Raw genomic sequence first — 21017 nt, forward strand, 5'->3', positions numbered from 1 at the left:
TTATTCACTTTCCTCTTAACACTGTTTCTGTTGCATCTCAGAGCTTTTGGTATCTTGTGTCTCTATGTTCATTTGTTTCAAATAATTTTTTGATTTTTGCCTTAATTTCTTTGTTTACCCAAAAGTCATTCAGGAGCAAGTTGTTTAGTTTCCATGTATTTGTGTGGTTTTGAGAGTTCCTTTTGGTATTGATGTCTAATTATATTCCACTGTGTTCTGAGAAGATGCTTGGTATGATTTTGATTTTTTAAATTTGTTGAGACTTGCTTTATGACCAAACATGTGGTCAATATTAGAGTATGTTTTTGGGCAGATGAGAAGAATGTATATTCTTTCATTATTGGTGGAATATTCTGTAGATGTCTATTAGGTCCAATTAGTCAAGTATTGAATTTAAGTCTAGAATGTCTTTGTTAGTTTTCTTCCTTCATGATCTGTCTAATGTTGTCAGTGGAGTGTTGAAGTCCCCACCTCTGCTGCTTCTCTGATTATTGTGTGGCTGTAAAAGTCTTTTCTTAGGTAGAAGTAATTATTTTATAAATCTGAGTGCCCCAATGTTGGGAGCATATATATTTAGGATCATTAAGTCTTCTTGAATTGAATTATTTATCATTACATCATGCCCTCTTTGTCCTTTTTTACTGTTGTTAGTTTATGGTCTGATTTCTCTGATACAAGAATAGCATTCTCTGCTCTTTTTTATTTTGTTTGCATGATAGATCTTTTGGCATCCCTTTACTTTGAGCCTATAGTTGTCATTACATGTGAGATGGGTCTCTTGAAGACAGCAGAAGGATGGGTCTTGTGTTTTAATTCAGTTTGCCACTCTGTCTTTTAAGTGGAATGTTTAGGTCATTTATGTTCAAGGTTAATATTGATATGTGAGGTTTTGTTTCTGTTATGGTGTTCTTGGCTAGTTGCTTTGTAGTCTTGATTATGTAGTTGTTTTATGCAGTCTGTAGGCTATGTACTTATGTGTGATTTTGTGGTTACATGTATTGTTCTTTCATTTCTATGTTTAGGATTCCCTTAAGCATCTCTTGTAGAACTGGTCTGCTGGTGCCAAATTCTCTCAGTGATTACTTGCCGGGGAAGTATTTTATTTGTGTTTTGTTTATGAGGCTTAGTTTGGCAGGATATGAAAATCTTTGCTGGAATATCTTTTCTTTTCTTTTTTTTTTTTTGAGGCAGAGCCTCACTCTGTCACCCAGGCTGGAGTGCAATGGTGTGATCTCTGCTCACTGCAACCTCTGCCTCCTGGGTTCAAGCAATTCTCCTGTCTCAGCCTCCGAGTAGCTGGGATTACAGGTGCATGCCCCCATGCCTGGCTAACTTTTTGTATTTTAGTAGAGATAGGGTTTCAACGTGTTGCCCAGGCTGGTCTGGAACTCCTGAGCTGAGGTGATCCACTTGCCTCTGCCTCTCAAAGTGTTAGGATTACAGGCGTGAGTCACCGTGCCTGGCCCAGGAATTTATTTTCTTTAAGAATGCTAAAAATGGGCCCCCAATCTCTTCTGGCTTCTAAGTTTTCTGCTGAGAGACTGCTGTTACTCTGATAGGATTCCCGTTATAGGTAATATGGCCCTTTTCTCTAATGACTTAATATTTTTTCTTTGGTTTCACCTTGGAAAGTCTGATGACTATGTCTTAGGGATGGTCAGCTTATACAGTATCTTGCAGGAGTTCTCTGGATTTCTTGTATCTGCATGCCAACTTCTCTAGTGAGATAGGGGAAATATTCTTGGATTATATACTCCAATATGTTTTCCAGTTGCTTACTTTCTCTTCTCTCCAAGGAATGATAATAAATGGTAGATTTAGTCATTTTACATAATCCCATATTTCTCAGAAAGAAAAGAGAATCTTAAAAAATTCTCTTTATTTTTTTTTTCTGACTGGGTTGATTCAAAGGACCAATCTTTGAGTTCTGAAATTCATTTTTCTGCTTGGTCTAATCTGTTGTTAAGGCTTCCAGTTTTGTTTTGATACTCCTGTAGTGAGATTTTCAATTTCAGAAGCTCTGTTTTGTTCTTTCTCAGTATAGCTGTATCATCTTTTAAAACTTGGATTATTTCTCTGGCTTCTTTGCATTGGATTTCAACTTTCTATTGGATCTCATTGAGTTTCCTTGCCACACATATTCTGAATTCTGTTTCTATTATTTCAGACATTTCAATCTGACTAGGATCCATTGCTAGGGAACTAGTGTGATCCTTTGGAGGTAACAAAGCACTCTGGCTTTTTGTATTGCTGAAGTTCTTGTGCTGATTTCTTCTTATCTGAAGGAGTTGATGCTTCTTTATCTTTTTGAATTTGCTTTTGTTTGAATGGAGTTTTTTGACTTTTTGTTCCTTTTTTTTTCCTGGAGGATATAACTGTTGTGTATGTTGTGTACAACCAATTGACTTTGTTTCTGGGTGCTTTCAGAGCGGCAAAGCTCTATATGGGTTCTTTGGTTACGCAGAGGTTTACGCAGCATGTTTGAGGCACGGCTTGTAGCAATGTTATTTTTGTTTGGTATGGTAATTCCGGCTGTAGTCCAGTAGATGGTGCTCAATAGAGCCAGCACATAGGCTCTTAGTAGCCCTCAGTGGGGGTGGACGCACTAGAGAAGGGCAAAAAACATGCTCCTCCAACTCAGTTACCTTCAGCAGGGGTGGGTCCAATGGAGAATCACAGAAAAGCAGCTTACTGCAGTACACACACTTACCAGGCCCCAACAGGAACGGCTCCAACGGGAAGGCGGGTGAGGGTGGAAAATGAGAGATGTTCCCTCTTTAAGTCCATTCCTAGGTCTTGGTGGTGTCTCTTTTAGTGGCTGGTGTCACACTTCCATTTCCTTTGTCCCAAGTAGGGCTTTGGTGGAGTGTGCTCCCTCCTTTCTTAGGGGCGGTTTGCACCAAGGACTGTCTCTAGAAGACCCTTTACTCCTTAGGTAACTGCCCATCCCCTGTGCTTGCCAAAGTTAGAATGAGTTGTGGAGTATGTTGGCAGGTGGTTTGGTGATGCAGTTGTTCAAAGGTGGAGGCTCCCTGGACCGGGTAGTGGCACTGCCAGTGTGCAACCAATATGGCACCTGCTGTTTAGGCTTCTCAGCCCAGTGAATGGTTATGGGGCCTGCCCACCTCATGCTCCCTGACTCGGTGGGTCTCCCTCCAGTCTCTGCCCAGGTAGCAGGCCCAACCAGCTTGGCTTATCCCAAGCCATTTTTGTCCAGATCCCTGAGCCAGCCCAGGCATTCTAGGCTATGGAACTCCATAAGGGAGAAGTGGTGGCTGTTAGGCCATGCCCATCTTGGAAAAAGGAGGGGTGGGCTGGGTGCAGTGGCTCACGCCTGTAATCCCAGCACTTTGAGAGGCCGAGGCAGGTGGATCGCCTGAGGTCAGGAGCTCGAGACCAGCCTGGCCAACATGGTGAAACCCTGTCTCTACTAAAAATACAAAAATTAGCTGGGCGTGGTGGTGGACGCCTGTAATCTTAGCCTACTTGGGAGGCTGAGGCAGAAGAATTGCTCATACCCGGGAGGTGGAGGTTGCAGTCAGCCAAGATCGCACCACTGCACTCTAGCCTGAATGACAGAGTGAGACTGTTTCAAAAAAAAAAAAAAAAAGAGGAGTGACCAGCTCCCATGCTGGCATACAAACCTGTGCCATACTCTTTTTTGTGTTCCCCTACTTGAGCTCAGGCCACAGATATCAACTTGATATCCCTGGGTGGTGTACTTGAGTCCTGGGGAGTTGGGAGTAGAACTGTGGATTTTTCCCCTGGCCCCTAGGGGTCAAGCATTGGCTGTGATGGGGGTGGTGAACTACTCCTGGGCTGCCAATAAAACACTCACGCAGGGCCGTGCAGACTGTGCTGTGGGCACTCTCCCACAGGAGCGGCCTCAGAGGTGGTCTTGGGAGGGGCCAGCAGGCAAAGGGGTGCCTGGAATAGATGCACTTTGGGCCTGTAGCAATGGTGGTGGGGCCTGTCTTGAGGCATGAGCATGCTCAGGCTCTGCTATTTCCTGGACTGGCAGATAGTAGGAGCTACAGCCACTCAGTGTAACATAGAAAGCCTTGGGGGATGGATGTCTGTGGTAGCATTATCCTGCAGCTGCACAGCACAACAAAGCCTTCTGGGCTCTGTGTGGGTTCAAACTGTGCCTCTGCTTTTTCTTTGGGCTGCTCTGCCTGCCAGTCCAAAGGTCTGTGGGGGTCACAGGAGCTCCTGTGTCTAGGATCTCAGAAGTCCATGGCAGGAACGTGGTGCCCTGGGGTTCCTTCACTGACTCCTTCTTTAGGTCCAGTCCAAGTCCAGGGGTTGGTTCTGGTGCCTGATGACTCCGCGCAGGCCTAGGGTCATGGGAGAGCTTTGAGTGCACGCCGAAGAGCTTGGACCACCCTTAGGTAATGGTGCAGCATCACAAGGTCTTACACAGAGGAGTAAAACAACCCAGTTTTCTCTGGGTTTGTGATCTGACACTGTGACCATGCTTTTAATAAATGGTGTTTTAATTTATCTGCTTTGGACATTTGTCACTGTATTTTTATCATTGAATCGTGTATGGATCCACAAACCTTTGTGTAATATGACACAAATGTGCCCAGCCTGGTAGAAGAAGGGAAAAGGGAGAGGGTTATATTATTATTGAAATCCTCATGTAATTGTTGGATTGTGATCAGGTAGATTATGGATGGACTAGGCAGAAGGCCGGGAGATGGAGGGGCTTGGCCAGTGACAGAGAAAATGCGTGACAGTCTTAGGATTCTGTGAAGGACCCAGAGGTAACAGGCTAAATTGGAACCAAATGTTGAAGTCAAGGTGAAACAATTATTTTATTTGTTTATTTAGGAAGATCATAATTTCCAGAGTGAGTAGGGGTGATTATTGATGTTTTGCATTTCTATACACAACATAAATATGTATTTTAAGATGAAAGGCCACATACCTGGAAGACTAGATTGGCATTTTCATGCATTCCAAAAATTTCTGGGTCATCGATCAAAGGCAGATTTTCAATGTAGTCCTTAAACTCTTGTAGGCTGTCAGCCATGGGTGCAAAATAGATACCTGTTATTAAAAACACAGAAGACAAATATGTCTCAAATAGACTGGCTTTGTACTGCCAAGTTTGATTTTTCTTTGTGTGGTGCAGATGGTTGCTGCAATCAGCTGGCTCATGTAGCAAGGGGGATTGTTTTTTCTAAGCTTTCATGCTTTCATTGCTGTGTCTAGTTTTGTTACCTTTTCTTCAGGCCTTGAGAATCTGATTACTGTCCTAACCTTTCAAATGCCTTCTCCAGAGCATTTAAAGATGCGGAGAATCCCCAGGGATATGCTGCTGAAAAGTGTAACTCATGAAGGGCTCCAAATCTATGCTGAAAGGTGTAACTCATTAAGGGCTTAAATTTATGCTTGTGTTAGAGATTGCTTTCATATTTGTTTGATAAACAACAGCCTTCTCTAATTCCCCAAACTAAAAGCTACATTGAAATCTAGGGTTACTCGACTATCTATATGATTGCAGGATATACAGTTGAATCTTATCGGCTCTGACTGACGCTCAATGGTAGGAGCTTTTATGAGCTTGTACTAATCAAGTTGCTCCTTCCAAGGGGATCAACACTCAGCACAATTAATCTGTTTGCTGTCTGATTTGTAATAAGCTATCTCCAACTCACAGATCTGGTTTTTACTCAACTTGCTGTAATAGACATTTTCATTTCTTTATTTAAAAAACTTTTACATAGTAGTAGTAATAATATTTACTATGATTTAGAGACTGGGTCTTGTTATGCTGCCCAGGCTGGATTTGAACTCCTGAGCTCAAGTGATTCTCCTACCGCAGCCTCCTGAGTATCTGGGACCACAGACATGTGCCACTATGTCTGGGTGTTTTATTTGATTACATTCAAAATACACTAGAACATAAGAGTGAAAACAAATTTAGACACAGTGCAATAAACTTTAAAATGGAAGTAATTCAAAGTAGTTACCAAGCACTATGTAGATCTGTGATCCTACTATCAAACCAGCTCTGAAAGTGGCCAAGCATGGGGATAGGGTGTGGCTATAAGAGGGTTGTGGAGACCCGACACAGACAGCCCCTGGATGGGAAACTGAGAGATGCTGTCAACGACTTCTTGGGAAAGGCCTTTCCTGTAATATTGAAAAGTCATTTACCTGATTCAGAGTATTTATAATCTTCTTCTAATGTTTTAGGAGAAAAAAATCTTTTCAAGATAGTACGAAGGCATCGTTGATCCCAGCTGTCTGTAACTCTACCACCATAGGTAATTTCACCTGAAAATAAATTTGTATTTTGAAATTATTACTGTTTTTAAAAAATTGATAGGCATACCTAAAATTAAAATTTTAACGTTTATTTATGTACACATTTATTTGGTACTGAAGATGGAAAGCACACAACAGAATTTCCTTCCACCACCCCCCTCAAAGATAATAGAAGTCAATTTTTGAAAAGTAGAAAAAATCTACTATATGTACTCTACTATCATTATTTTGCTGTTTTAGTTTTCAGAAACTAAAGCCACTGAGCTCTATATACATATTTCTTTTTTGTTTTTGTTCCTTTGCTTTGAAATAGTGATTTTGAGTCTTATCATTGATTGCAGTATTCTAAAGCATACACATTTTCCATCAAACAGTGCTTCTTTCGGAGCCAATGAGTAAAGCAGAATCAAGTATTTGTAGCAAGGCATTCAACCTCTATACATTCCTTATTAATTATTGCTATCAGGGTAAGGAGGAAAGATAGATTCAAAGCAAAAGGGACAACTCACTTCACAGTAATGATAAGGAATTATAACTGATTAGTATCCCATCTCTCTTTCCACAGAGAAGCTACTTTCCATGTGTCATCCCCAAACTATGTGTAGCAAGGAAGCACACTGGAATCTATTGCTGATATAATTTCTTTAAAATTCCAGATCGATTGCTACAATTCACCATTCACCACTGTAGTGTTCCTGGAAGGATTTCACCTGTGATACCAACATTGTCAACTTCTGAATCCTTCAACTGTTGATCCATTCTCATCTCTATTTCTTCCCTCATGTCAGGAAGAAACAATTGTTTTTTCTTTCTCTTTCAAGCTGACATAGTTGGTTGAGAGAAAGTTATTTCAGTCTTTGGAATCTCAGTAATTTATTTCTTCCAAGACAGGAATGTCTTTATCTGCACATCCTGTAGAGATGCCTGTCTTCCCTCTCCTGCTGGAGTCACTCTTGTCAGTCTTGTTGGATAAGACACTCAGGGAGAGGGGAGGGGAAGTAGGTACCAGGGCTGATGGTTAAGTTGCTGAATCCCTGTGTCAGCAATTCCAAGAGGTAAAAAGGAGATGTTCTGTATCTTTCTAGAAATATTCTTTAGTGACCTTCTGGGAAATCTTGGAACATAAAGTTGGGTTAAATCTCTGTTGTGGGTCCATCTAATATGGCCTGACTTGAAACTCCTCTTGGGTCCTTGGCTCTGGAACATAAAGCTCTAGTTTCTCCAATTGCATGATGATGTCAGGGGAAGAAGGGTGTCCTAACATATATTATTCTAAAATAAGTTTCTAACTAAAATATCTGCATTTTTGACAAGAAGCACAGAAGTGTTTTCCTTACAAATCAACAGATTTTGTGCTTCTCCATCCAGATTTGACTCTATCCTTTTTCTTGGGTCAAACTGAGTAAACAAGGAACTCTGTCATTTTGACTCAGGGTAGACGTCTCACAGCTCACTTTCAAGAAGGAGTCTTCTGGCTTTGGTCTTCTTAGAAGAGGGACCGTGTGTGTGTGCACGCCCGTGTGTGTGTGTGTACGTGTGTGCATGCATGTGTGTGTGTGTGTGTGGTGGGGTCCACCATCCATGCCACCGCCTGGTCTGGCCCCAGCATCATGGTTCCTGTGGGTCCCACTGCAGAACCTAACATAGTGGCTTCCCCTTTCTCTTCCTTTCCCATCTCTGTGGGCTGACTTGGGGATGATCCAATAAAAACTGGAGAGGCCTGAGGTTTGACTTTGTCTTTGCCAACTTTGAGCTCAGATCCACCCCCAATACCACTCCTGGATGTGTGTATTGCTGTAATCTACACTATAAAATCTGAAGGTCTTCCTCCAATCCCAAATACCTTCCAGTATTTAAAGCCTCCTAAATATTTCTCTGTTTATTCTCTCCTGTCTAGTTTCCCCACTGGTATTGCTATGTCTCCATGTTCAATCCCTCATTTTGCTTTTATTATAGCTTTGTGAATTGTTGCACCTCTTCCTAACCTAAAAGACCATAATTGCTAACAAATGTTTATAAGTTAGAGCAAAATTTATTAGCAAGACACATAGGCCTTTCAGGATATGCCCCCGGCTTACCTTTTTTAGTGTTCTTGAAGACACAACTGCCCTCCATACACACTTCCTCTTCTGGAGCTAATAACTGTTTCTCTAGTAGTGCCATGTCCCACACACTGTTGGCCTCCCCTCACCCCTGCACCTTTATTGAGGTTTGGTTGGTATCCAAAAAATGGCACACAATTAATGTATACAACCTGGTGAGTTTTGACATATGTATATACTTATGTTGCTATCTCCACAATCCGTATGGTAAACATATCCATGATCTCTGACAATTTCTTCATGCCACCCACTGTTTTATTGTGGTTAGAATACTTAACATGAAATCTACTCTCTTGACAAATTAATTTAAAGTACAAAATACCTTATGATTAACTGTAAGTGCTCTATTGTACAACAGATCTCTGTAACTTACTCATCTTGTATAACTATAATTTTATACTTACTGAACAACAACTCCCCATTTTCCTCCTCCCTCTATCCTGTGATAGTCACCATCCTCTTGTCTACTTCTAGACTTTTGACTATTATAGAGGCCTCATATAAAAGGAATCATGCAATATTTGTCCTTCTGTGACTAACTTATTTCATTTAGCGTAATGTCAGTCAGGTCCATCCATGTTGTCACAAATGGTAGGATTTCTTTTTTTTTTAAGGATAAACAGTATTCCATTGTATGCATATACTATACTTTCTGTATCCATTTATATGTTGATGGCTATTTGGGTAGTTTCCATATTTTGGCTACTATGAATGATTCATTATCTCCATCAGCTTTTGGTAGGCAGACATCCAGAATCTATCATAATAGTACTAATCAATATTTTATGAATTAATCCATAAACTAATGCCTAAAAAAACTCACCATTAGCAAGTATCGCCACCTGGATAAAGCATTGTCTTTTTACTCCCATCTTTTTTAAAAAACCAGTTTCAATGAGATATAATTTAAAAAACCATAAAATTCACATAAAACATATATATAAAAGAATATATATTGAATATATATATTCTTATATATATAATTATATATATATATAAAATTCATTAATTTTTGGTAAATTTACAGAGTTGTCTACCCATCATTGCAATCTAACTTTAGAACATTTCCATTTCCCCCCAAAAGAAATCTTGTGTCCATTTGCAGTCAGTCCCCATGTCTACTCCCTGTCCCATGAAACCACTGAACTACTTTTCATCTCCATAGACTTGACTCGTCTGGAAATTTCATATACATAGAATTGTACTTGTGGGCTTTTGTGTCTGACTTCTTTCACTTAGCATAATGTTTTTGAGATTTATTTATGTTGTTGTATGTATCAGTACTTTATTCCTTTTATGGTGGAATAATATTCTGTTTATGGATATGCCATATTTTACTTAGCCATTCACCAGTTATTGGACATTTTTGGCCATTATGAACAATGCTGTTGTGCACATTTGTGTACAAGTTTTGTTTTTGTGTGGGTTCTTTTTTTGTTGTTGTTTTTTGAGATGGAGTTTCACTCTTTCACCCAGGCTGGAATGTAGTGGCCCTATCTCGGCTCACTGCAACATCTGCCTTCTGGTTTCAAGTGAGTCTCCTGCTCCAGCCTCCTGAACAGCTGGGATTACAGGTGTGCACTACTAAATCCAGCTAATTTTTGTGTTTTTAGTAGAAGTGGGGTTTCTCCATGTTGGCCAGGCTAGTCTTGAACTCCTGACCTTGTGATCCACCCACTGGGGCCTCCCAAAGTGCTGGGATTACAGGCATGAGCCACTGAGCCCGGCCTTGTGTACAAGTTTTCGTGAGGACATATGTTTTAATTTTTCCTAAGTACATATCTAAGAGTAGAATTGCTGAGTCATGTGGCAACTTTGTTTAAACATTTTTTCAAGGCAGCAGAACAATTTTACATTGCCACCAGCAGGTATGAGGGTTCCAGTTTTCTCATATGCTCACCAGCATTTGTTATTGTCTTTTAAAATTATGGTCATCCTAGTAGGTGTGAAGTGGCATTTCATTAGATATTTAACTTTCATTTTCCTCATGACACATTGAGCATCTTCTCATGTGCTTACTGGGCATTTGTGTGTTTTCTTTGGTGAAATGTCAATTCAAATCAAATCTTCAACCATTTTAATATTATTTTTCTTATTATTGTTGAGTTGTAAGAGGTCTTTATATACTTTGGATACAAGCCCTTATCAGATATATGATTTGCAAATATTTTCTCTCAGTCTGCATCTTGCCTTTTCACTTTCTTGATGGTATGTGTTGAAGAGTAAAAGTTTTAATAATTTTTTTTTTTTTTTTTTTCTGAGATGGAGTCTTACTCTGTTGCCCAGGCTGGAGTGCGGTGACACAATCTCGGCTCACTGCACCCTCTGCCTCCCGGATTCAAGCGATTCTCCTGCCTCAGCCTCCCGAGTAGCTGGGACTATAGGCGCCCGCCACCATGCCCAGCTAATTTTTTGTATTTTTAGTAAAGACGGAGTTTCACTGTGTTAGCCAGGATGGTCTCGATCTCCTGACCTTGTGATCCACCCGCCTCAGCCTCCCAAAATGCTGGAATTACAGGCTTGAGCCACAGCACCCGGCCTAAGAGTAAAAGTTTTAGATGTTGATGAAGTCCAATTTATTTTTTCTTTTTTGTGTCATATCTCGGAAGTCAGTGACTAATCCCAAGTCACAATTTTCTCCAAAGCTTTCTTCTGAGAGATTTACTTTTTTCTGTTAATTGTAGGTCTGTCACCCATTTTGAATTAATTTTTGTATATGGTATAAGGGTTCAAATTTATCCTTTTGTGGATGGACACCCAATTGCCCCAGCATCATGTGTTGAAAAGACTATCCTTCCCCCATTGAATTGTCTTGGCACCGTTGTTGAAAATCAGTAGTCATAAATATAAAGGTCATTTTTGGATTCTCAATTCTGTTCCACTGATTTATAAGCCCATTCTTTTTAAAAAAATATAAATGTTATTTCTCAACACGAGGTCCATCAATTCAAGACATTTTGTAAGCAATGATACCAGCCATTCAGTCCATCCCTAAAGAACTGATAGTCCTGGGAGTTTAACTATGTCAATGCAGTCTTTTTTTATATTAACAGAAGAAAAATGGGTGCCCTTTAACAAAATTTTAATATTAGGAAACACAGAAGTCAGAGGGAGCAAAATCAGGTTTGTAAAGTGAATACCTAATGATTTCCCATAAAAACTCTTGCAAAAGTGCTCCAGTTTGATTTCAGGCCTGAATAGCATTGTTGAAATGAAGATTGACTCTCTGGTGAAGTGTTCTTAGGCATTTTTTCTGCTAAAGCTTTGACTAACTTTTTAAAAATACTCTCATAATAAGCAGATGTTATCATTCTTTGGCCCTCCAGAAAGTCGAGAAGCAAAATGCCTTCAGCATTCCAAAAAACTGTTGCCATGAGCTTTATTCTTGACTAGCCTGCTTTTGCTTTGACTGGACCACTTCCATCCCTTGGTAGTCATTGCTTTGATTGTGCTTTGTTTTCAGGATTGTACTGGTAAAGCCATGTTCCATCTCCTGTTATAATTCTTCAGAGAAATGCCTCAGGATCTTGACTGCACTTGTTTAAATTTCCATTGAAAGCTTTGCTCTTGTCTGCCTCTGATCTGGATGTAAAAGTTTTGGCACCTATTGAGTGGAAAGTTTGCTCAACTTTAATTTTCAGTCAAAATTGTGTAAAATGAACCTATTGAGATGTCTATGGTGTTGGCTGTTGTTTCTGCTGTTAATTGTTGGTGCTCTTCAGTGAGGGCATGAACAAGATTAATTTTTTTCTTTGCAAATTGATGTGGATGGCCTACTGCTGTGGGTTTCATCTTCAACACTGTCTTGGCCCTTCTTAAAACTAGTTATCCATTTACAAACTGCTACTGATTTGTTTGGGGCATTGTCTCTATAAACTTTTTGTAAAGTATCAATATTTCACCATTCTTCCATACAAGCTTCACCAGAAATTTGGTGTTTGTTCTGCTTCAATTTTAGCAGAATTGATGTTACCCTGGCAAGGGCTCATTGCAAACTGATGTCTTATCCTTCTTAGTGCCTCAAACTAGATCCAGAAACAGAATTTCCAACACAGATTAAAGATCCAAATTTGTAAGAACTGGAACACCTTTCTTAATTTTCCCATAAAATCTGTCTCATTTACAGCAATACTTTGGGATATTTGTTGCTGAGATGTCCTGTTTTCTTCAGAACAACTTTTTGACAGCTCTGAGACTCTTTGGACTAAGACTAGGTGCTGGAGGGAACAGTGGATGGGTGCCACATAAAAAGAAATCGACCTGATAAAGGCTCTGCTCCCTTCATGCCAGAAACAAAAAATGTGTTAGAACTATGGTCACCACTGCCAAGTCAAAATCTATGTCTATTCTTATGCCAGTGCCACAATGACTTGTTGTAACTTTGTAGTAAGTTTTGAAATTGGGAAATGTTACTCTTTTGACTTTATTCTTCTTTCCGTGATTGTTCTTGCCATTTGAGGCCCTTCACATTTTCATATGAATTTCATATGAATTTATAATCAGCTTATTAATTCCTGCAACATGCCAGTGGATCTGGGTGTAACAGTCTGCTGTTACATAGGGATTGCATTAAATCTATAGATCAGTCTGGCAAATTACTTTTTACCTCCACAATTACTTCCACAGCAGTAGAGACTGAGGTAACCTGAAACATCAAGGATTCTAGGAGAGGGAGAAGGAAAAGGGAAATGAGAGACAGGAAAATTCAGGGTAAGCAGAGGATATCAGAGAACAATTTTGCCTACATCACCACTTTGCTAAACAATTTTGGTCCCATTGGGATGGCTTGGGGCAGGAGTACAAAGTAGCCTCCCAAATTACACGGCTTTCCCTATTGGTTCACTCTGGGGACTGGTCCTAAACAATTTTTACTGTTATCTTGCTGCCTTCATCTCAAACATGTTTTAAGGTTTCATTTTGCCTTTTAGGCTGTAGATCACCTGATACCCTTCTGCTGTTTTGCATTTCCCTTACTTGCCAATGAAAATCATCCATTTCCTTTCTGTCCCTTTTCAGAGCTCCTCCTTCTGCCACTTCCCAGTGCAAATATCCTCTCCCTTACTACTTGAGCCCACATGGTCCAAATTGGTTCTAATTTTGGCAACAAGATCCCTATGTAGTCACAGTTAATATTTACCAAAAATTTAATTCCTGAAAGATTTTTTCTTTTTAACAGGTATATCTGAATTAACAGGTCTCTACTAGTCAAATAACGTTTAGGTTCTTTTGAATTTAAGATCGTGGATTCTGGAGGTTACACTGTCTGGGTTCAAATCTCGGCCCCAGCACTTTGTAAATGGTGTGCCTCAGTTTTCTTATGTGTAGAATGGTAATAATAATAGTGCTCACATTGTAAGGTTGTTATGAGGATTAAATCTGCTAATTCTTGGGAAGTGCTTAAAAGGGTGCTTGGCATGTAGCAAGCACTGTTTTTCCTATTATTATTATTTGAGAAAGCAGCTGTCCCATTTTCTATGTGTGAATATTCTCATGATGTCCTGATGTGTTCTTCTCACAATCTTGTCTTCACACAAGGAACATCAAAAATCATCATCACTACTATTAAACACTGGGGGAGGACACCATCTTTGTAAGGGCCAGGTGGGAGTAAACCAAAAACTTTGTGGTACATAGATGGAAGCCCTGGCCACAAGAACGTACTCACCAGTAATATAAATCAGTGCATCCCAGGGAATCTTTCCTTCTTTACAATAGAGGTTGAGGTTCAGTAAAGCACATTCCCTGTCACTGTCATTAAATTCATAGCAGATATTCCAACCAAGGGGGCCAAACTTCTTTCTCTCCTAGAATGAAAAATGAAAATGGTCTGAAACAAAATTTGATAAAATAAATTCTGTGTAATATATTGAAAACTAAAAAGAAGTTTCCATTGAAATTGGGCATCCCCACACTGCAAAATCAGTAAAATCATGTGGCTCAACTTCAGCTAGGCTTTCACCAAACAGAGGAAGCACCTCTTCCTTCAATACTGGCTCCTCCCCATATTTCCAAAAGAAAATTTGCTATTACTAGAAATTTGATAGACCTGTCAAAAGAACATTTTTCCTTCAGGATAAAATAAAGCATTTTTTCATCACAGTAGGAAAAAAAATTTCACCTGTAGTCTTTTGGCATAAAAATATTGACCCTGTAATCATCCATCTGGTGGCGAGAACTACTCCCTGCTGTTTTAAGGAGTCTGTCCATGATTTTTCAGTTATGCCACACATAGAACCATATTTTTGTTTCATGGCATACCATCGTGAAATCCTCCCCCAACCTCCTTTGTTATTTCCCTATCCTACCTTAATTTCTTAAATTTGAAACTGATAATTATGCCAGAGGTTTGGTTCCAAGTTCCCTGCTCTTGATCTCAAAATTTTCCTAAAGCTTAAACTACCTCCGCATCTCAGGTGCTTTTGTTAGCGGAACAAAGGCCTCACACCCAGAACCCCTCCCCTGATCCCAACGCATCAGACCTCCTCTAATACCTTTTAACCTATTTATCTTATATCTGGCATATTTTCTTTTCTTTTTTTTTTGAGACAGAGTCTTTCTCTGTCACCCAGGCGGGAGTGCAGTGGCACGATCATTGCTCATTCACCCTTGACCTACCAGGCTCAAGCAATCTTCTCACCTCAGCACCCAAGTAGCTGGGACTACAGGTATGCGCCACCATGCCTGGCTATTTAAAAATTTTTTTTTTGTAGAGATGGGCTTTCGCTGTGTTGCCCAGACTGGTCTTGAACTCCCAGGCTCAAGTGATCTGCGCACGTTGGCCTCCCAAAATGTTGGGATTATAAGGATGAGCCACTGTGCCCAGTCTATTTATTTATTTATTTATTTATTTATTTATTTATTTATTTTCTGTAGACCACACACATTTGAAAACCGGAAAACTAATATAATAAATATGCCACCTATGAGGAAATCTATTTTGTACTTGTTGAACTGAATTGAACCTACTGCATTCATCCAACTGATGATATTTTGTAGGCAGATCAGATGAGAGGTGAGAGCTGAATCTATGAAACACGGAGGCAAGGGGAGTATAGAGATTGAAAGTTGAATGAAAACAACTTGGATTCAGACACAGAATGGAGTCTTTAGCATTTCACAATGACATTTACAAGCTTTCACTTAATTATTGCTATTTATTTCACAATACACTTCCTTGTTGCTATTAAAAAGCAGAGTTGATAAGTGTACCTGAATAATCGCATGGAAGAAACAAATGCCAAATATTATTTGCCTCCATTTTTTTCCAAGTATATTTTCTTCAAAAAACGAAGGTGTCATTTCAGTAAATGCTCGTCTGATATTTGCACGTAAGCCTTTTGGAGGCTCATTGGTCACCTGGATTTAGATGAAATATACATGGCAGAGAGAGTGATTTTATAGATTTGCGTTATTTCTGAATAACACACATAGACTGAAAGCCATTGAGATGATGTAGATAGCTGATGTTCATGGGGAGGTAGGGACCATTCCTGGCATGTTTGAGCCTGCTTTGTATCTTGCTCAGGCACAGTCCAGGGAGAACATGGAATGGCAGGGTTCTCAGACCTACAGTGGTTGAACCACATGTTCAACAAGAACCTCAGACATTTCCACTTAGTGTCCATTTTTTCTAAATACAGGCCAGAAAGCATGCTCAAGGTTTCCTCATTGAATTTTGCATCATCCTGACATACGGCATTGTCCCATAGTTTGTCCTCTGATGTCCCATGACATGGGACAGGAGGGAAGAAGCACCTCTTGTTCCTCATATGTAGAGGCTTGCCATAGATCATAAACTTCCAGCATTAAAATCCAACAGCCATACTAGTATGGCTTGTAGGCTTTCCTGTTTCTCAAATGCTGAAACATTCCCTTAACTATGGAAGGGGTTCTCTTCTCATCACTCTGTACCCTTAACATTTTCTTGTGAGGGTGAGAGCTGGAAGAGCTGAATACCAATAGGACTAGAATATGCAAGGACGGGGTTGGGCAATCATTTCCCTGCTTGTTAAAGATGAAAAGATACTGACTTCACCTCCCCATCCTGGCCACGCAGACCCCCACATGCTTCTGTGCGGGCTCTGATATCCTTGGAGGCACTAGATGAATATTCTGAAACCAACCATTTCACATTGTTCCAACCATATGCATACATTACCTTGACAGAATTTTGAAGAACTGTAACAGGAAATGTATTACTAGGCATGGAGCTTAAAAAAAGTCGAAAAGTGTCCTTGATAGCACTATCTGTTTAAAACAAAGAAAAAACAACAAAAAAGGAAAATGTTTAGTTGGTAGTAGCACTTTTCTATTAAAAAAAATTATTCTATAGAAGGAAAAAATGCTATAGGCTTTGTTTAAAGACCTAGTTAATCTATTACAAGTATATTGTAAACTGTTTTAAAATGGCAGTAAGATGCGTTGTTTTAGAAACTTCATGTTAGGAGGGTTTGGCAGTCAAGAAGCAGGTACATTTGGGTAAATACATTAGGAACATGTTAATTTTTAATAGTTGCTGAACTATTAAGGGTCTTATCTTTGAAATGGGAAACATTTTCAGTTGAAAAAGAGGGCAGTTATTGCCCACGCATTTATTCTCATGAGGATTTTTTGACCATTCAATTTAACACAAGTGGCATGAAAATGACCAACATCAGAACTTAAATGGTTAGGTTATAAATGATTATAGCAAGGGCTAGAATAGGACTTTTCTATCCACTTAAGTTTAGTAAGCACTTAAAATACACAAACAACTTCAGCTGGCTTCATTAGCCCAGCCAGTGTCCTTGAAGAACTGGAAATGCTCTTGTCCTAGTTATAGTGAAGCTGAACGGCATCTCCATATTCTGGAGGCTCATGTAGTACCGCCACAGCAAATTGCTTTTTTGATGCCTCTCTAACATTTCTTTCTTAATTATATTCCTAATCACTGGGGACCTCTGACCAGTACTGAAGACCTCCTTGTCATTTCTCTTTAATTATTTAAATAGAAGTAAGCCACAGGCCCAGCAGGAAGCAGGCCATCTCTTATTTGACTGCAAAGGAATGGAAATAGTGGAGATTATGAATGGTGGATAAAAATGAGTCCTTACCTTTGTCAGAAGCAACCTGCAGAAGGCTTGGGGGTGAGGGCAGGGGGCCAGGAAGTGAAGGGCCTTTAGGGGAAGGCTGCTAAACCCTGAGCTGGCTCAGTGAACAGTGCAGACTGGGGACTCTGGAAAGGAGCAGCTCTTCACCTTAATAAGTAGCACTAAATAAAGTGATTTGCAAGATCATCTGCATAGCTCTTACCTTTCCAGAAAGCTTTCTGTAGTGAGGGCACAAAGAAAGGCCTCAGAGAAAGGGCTCTCTCTGGATATGCTTGCCTGGAAGTTCTACCCCAGGCCTTCACAGCAGAGTGGTAGAATGGGACCCACACAATTTGCTACCAATAAAATAGTTCCTGAGGTTTTGGTTATTTTTATACTAACACTTTAAAATGAGTAGATTCTAATTCCACTTCCTCTCTTTGCAGCCCATTACACTTTCTTGAGTAGGCAAGAAAGTGGTGAGATAATAGCTAGTGCCAGCAACTATGAGTAATGCTGGGCATGCCCATGGGGTGGGTGTGACTCTGAGGCACATGTAAAGGTTAGTTGTCATGTGGGTTACAGAGGATAAAAGGTGGTAAAAAACTACTCTAAGGGAATTGGTGGTAATTTGAATTCTGTTCCTTGACATTTCTTGTTATATAGGGAAAGATTTAATTTCTTTTGTTTGTCCTAAGTATATTTTTCTTTTTAATATGCCTATAAGTAATATATTTCAAATTCAAATGACCTCTCATAGAAGGCAATAAGAAACAGAAATGATCCAGTGGATCCTAGCCTCAACTTGTAGTTCTGAAGGTCTTTTATCAAACCCTGGTTGTGTAAATTAGCTAACTCTGTCTAGGTCTCAAATTTCTCCTCTTTAATATAGGGAAACATAGTGCCTACAATAATGAATTACTATAAGGAGTGAATTCAACAAGAAAAGGTTACATCAAAATGTTATTATTATGCAGGGGCTATGTGCTCAACATACCTGGATCTGTGAAGGTTTTAATGAGCTCTTCCATTGCCAACATCCAAGAAACAGCAAGATGGCAGTTTTGCAAAAATACCCAGTTTCCTGATTTCATTGCATCCTTGATCATTTTTTCAGCAATAGGTCCCTGTCCTTGCCCCAGTGAAATTGACTGCACCCTGAATTAAACAGCAACAACAAAATATCATCTTATGCTATTTTAAAGCAAAATCAATATCAAGAAATGTAAATATAGTAGACTCTTGCTTAGGATATATATATATACATTTTGAATCCTCATTCCAATAGCAGTACAAATATGTTTTCCTTATTTCTTGTTTTTAAAAATATTTTTACCATACCCACATAGAAAAGTGCAAAAACCGAATATACAGCTCTACAAATGATCACAAATCAATACCTGTGGTTGAGAAGAGAACTGTGCTGATATACCAGAGACATTTCTCTTATGCCTTTCTCCGCCTCAATGATTTCCCCTTCCTTCTTCCCACAGGTAATCATTATCCTAACTTCTAACAACATTATAGATCAGTTTTTAAACACTTAAAAAATTAAAGTCTAACATATATACAGAAAAATACATATTATTAGCGTATGGCTCAATGAATTCTCACAAAGCAAATGTGCACATGTACCACCACCCAGGTCAAAAAGCAGTACCTCTCCTTATCCCAAAAGGCAAAAACAATTTTGAATTCAAATGCCATTGATTAATCACACAGCATCTGTGAAAGCCAATGTGGGAAACTAGCTACAACTAAGAAACCTGTGCAAAGCATTGGCCCTCTGAAAGTACCCAGAAGCAAAGCCAATGAACTATACACAAGATACACTACAGTCAAACCCTCAAAGGAAAACAGGAATACAAAAATAAAAAGCCTCAATGAAATGACAGAAACTTGAAAATGATAAATACTAGCCCTCTTGGGTAATTAGGAATCAGCACAAGAACTCTGGCAATTCAAAAAATCAGTTTCCTTAGCTCTAAATGATTGCAATGGATCCTACCAGATTGAAACATCTGAAATGACAGATACAGAATTCAGAATCTGGATGGCAAGGAAGCTCAATGAGATCCAAGAGAAAGTTGAAATCCAGTCCAAAGAAGCCAGTAAAATGATCCAAGAGTTGCAAGATGACACAGCTATATGAAGAAAAAACAAAACTGAACTCCTAGAATTGAAAAATGACTACAGGAATTTCAAAATACAATTGGAAGCGTTAACAACATACTAGGCCAAGTCAAAAAAAGAATTTCAGAGCTCAAAGACTGGTACCTCAAAACAACCCTGTTAGGCAAAAATAAAGAAGAAAGAATTTAAAAAATGGACAAAGCCTATGAGAAATATGAGATTATGCAAATAGATAAAACCTATGCCATACTGGCATTCCTGAGAGAGAAGAAAAGGTAAACAACTTGGGTAACATATTTGAGAATATAGTCCTTGAAAGTTTCCCCAATATTGCTAGAGAGGTTGACATGAAATTTCAGGAAATTCAGAGAAACCCTAGGAGATGCTATATAAGAAGACCATCCCCAAGACACATAGTTATCAAACTTTCCATGATCAATGTGAAAAAAAAATTCTTAAAGGCAGCTAGAGGAAAAGGTCAGATCACTTACAAAAGTCATCCCATAAGGCTAACAGCAGACTTCTCAGCAAAAACATTACAAGTCAGAAGAGATAACATAACTATATTCAGCATTCTTAAAGAAAAGAAATTCCAACCAACAATTTCATATCCTGTCAGACTGAGCTTCATAAGCAAAGGAGAAATAAAAACTTTTCCAGATAGGCAATTGCTAAGGCAATTCTTTACCACTAGACCAGCATTACAAAAGAGTCACAAAAGAGCTCTAAACACGGAAATGAAGGAGTGATACCTGCTACCACAAAGACACACTTAAGTCCAGAGCCCACAGACTCTATAAAGCAACTACACAATCAAGACTACAAAGCAACCAGCTAAAAATATCACAACAGGATCAAAACCTTACATATCAATATTAACCTTGGATATAAGTGGTCTAAAGACCCTATTTAAGAGGCACAGAGTAGCAAGTTGGATAAAAAAATAAGACCCAGCCATCTTCTATCTTCAAGAGATCCATTTCTCATGTAACAAAACCAACAGGCTCAAAATAAAGGGGTGGAGAAAGATCTATCATGCAAAAGGAAAACAAGAGAAGAGGAGGTGACTATTCTTATATTGCAGAAATAAGACTAAATTGACAACAGTGAAAAAGGACAAAGAAGGGCATTACATAATGGTAATGGGTTGAACTCAACAAAAAGACTTAACTATCCTAAATATAGATGCACCCAACATTGGAATACACAGATTCATAAAACAATTACTTCAAGACCTACAAAAATACCTGGAAAGCTACATTATAATAGTGGGGGTACTTCAGCATCCCACTGACAGTGTTAGACAGATCATTGAGGCAGAAAACTAACAAAAAAATTCTAGACATAAATTAGACACTTAATCTATTGGATCTAAGAGCTATCTACAGAATACTCCACCCATCAACCACAGAATATACATTTTTCTCATCTGTAT

The 21017-nt window shown here is 39.2% G+C and overlaps 1 protein-coding gene across 3 annotated transcripts in view; it reads right to left on the minus strand.

Annotated features, from left to right (window-relative positions):
- DNAH6 (dynein axonemal heavy chain 6) overlaps window positions 1–21017 on the minus strand; it is a 368310-nt gene that overhangs the window by 19338 nt on the left and 327955 nt on the right. For all 3 annotated transcript variants that reach the window (XM_050754693.1, XM_050754695.1, XM_050754692.1), the window contains 6 exons: window positions 18447–18607; window positions 16540–16628; window positions 15591–15737; window positions 14047–14185; window positions 6169–6288; window positions 4934–5055 (listed from right to left, as the gene is read on the minus strand). In XM_050754693.1, the coding sequence (XP_050610650.1) occupies window positions 4934–5055; window positions 6169–6288; window positions 14047–14185; window positions 15591–15737; window positions 16540–16628; window positions 18447–18607 (778 nt within the window). The remainder of the gene's footprint in view (window positions 1–4933; window positions 5056–6168; window positions 6289–14046; window positions 14186–15590; window positions 15738–16539; window positions 16629–18446; window positions 18608–21017) is intronic.

Source organism: Macaca thibetana, chromosome 13, assembly GCF_024542745.1.
Source record: "Macaca thibetana thibetana isolate TM-01 chromosome 13, ASM2454274v1, whole genome shotgun sequence".
Taxonomy (NCBI): domain Eukaryota; kingdom Metazoa; phylum Chordata; class Mammalia; order Primates; family Cercopithecidae; genus Macaca; species Macaca thibetana.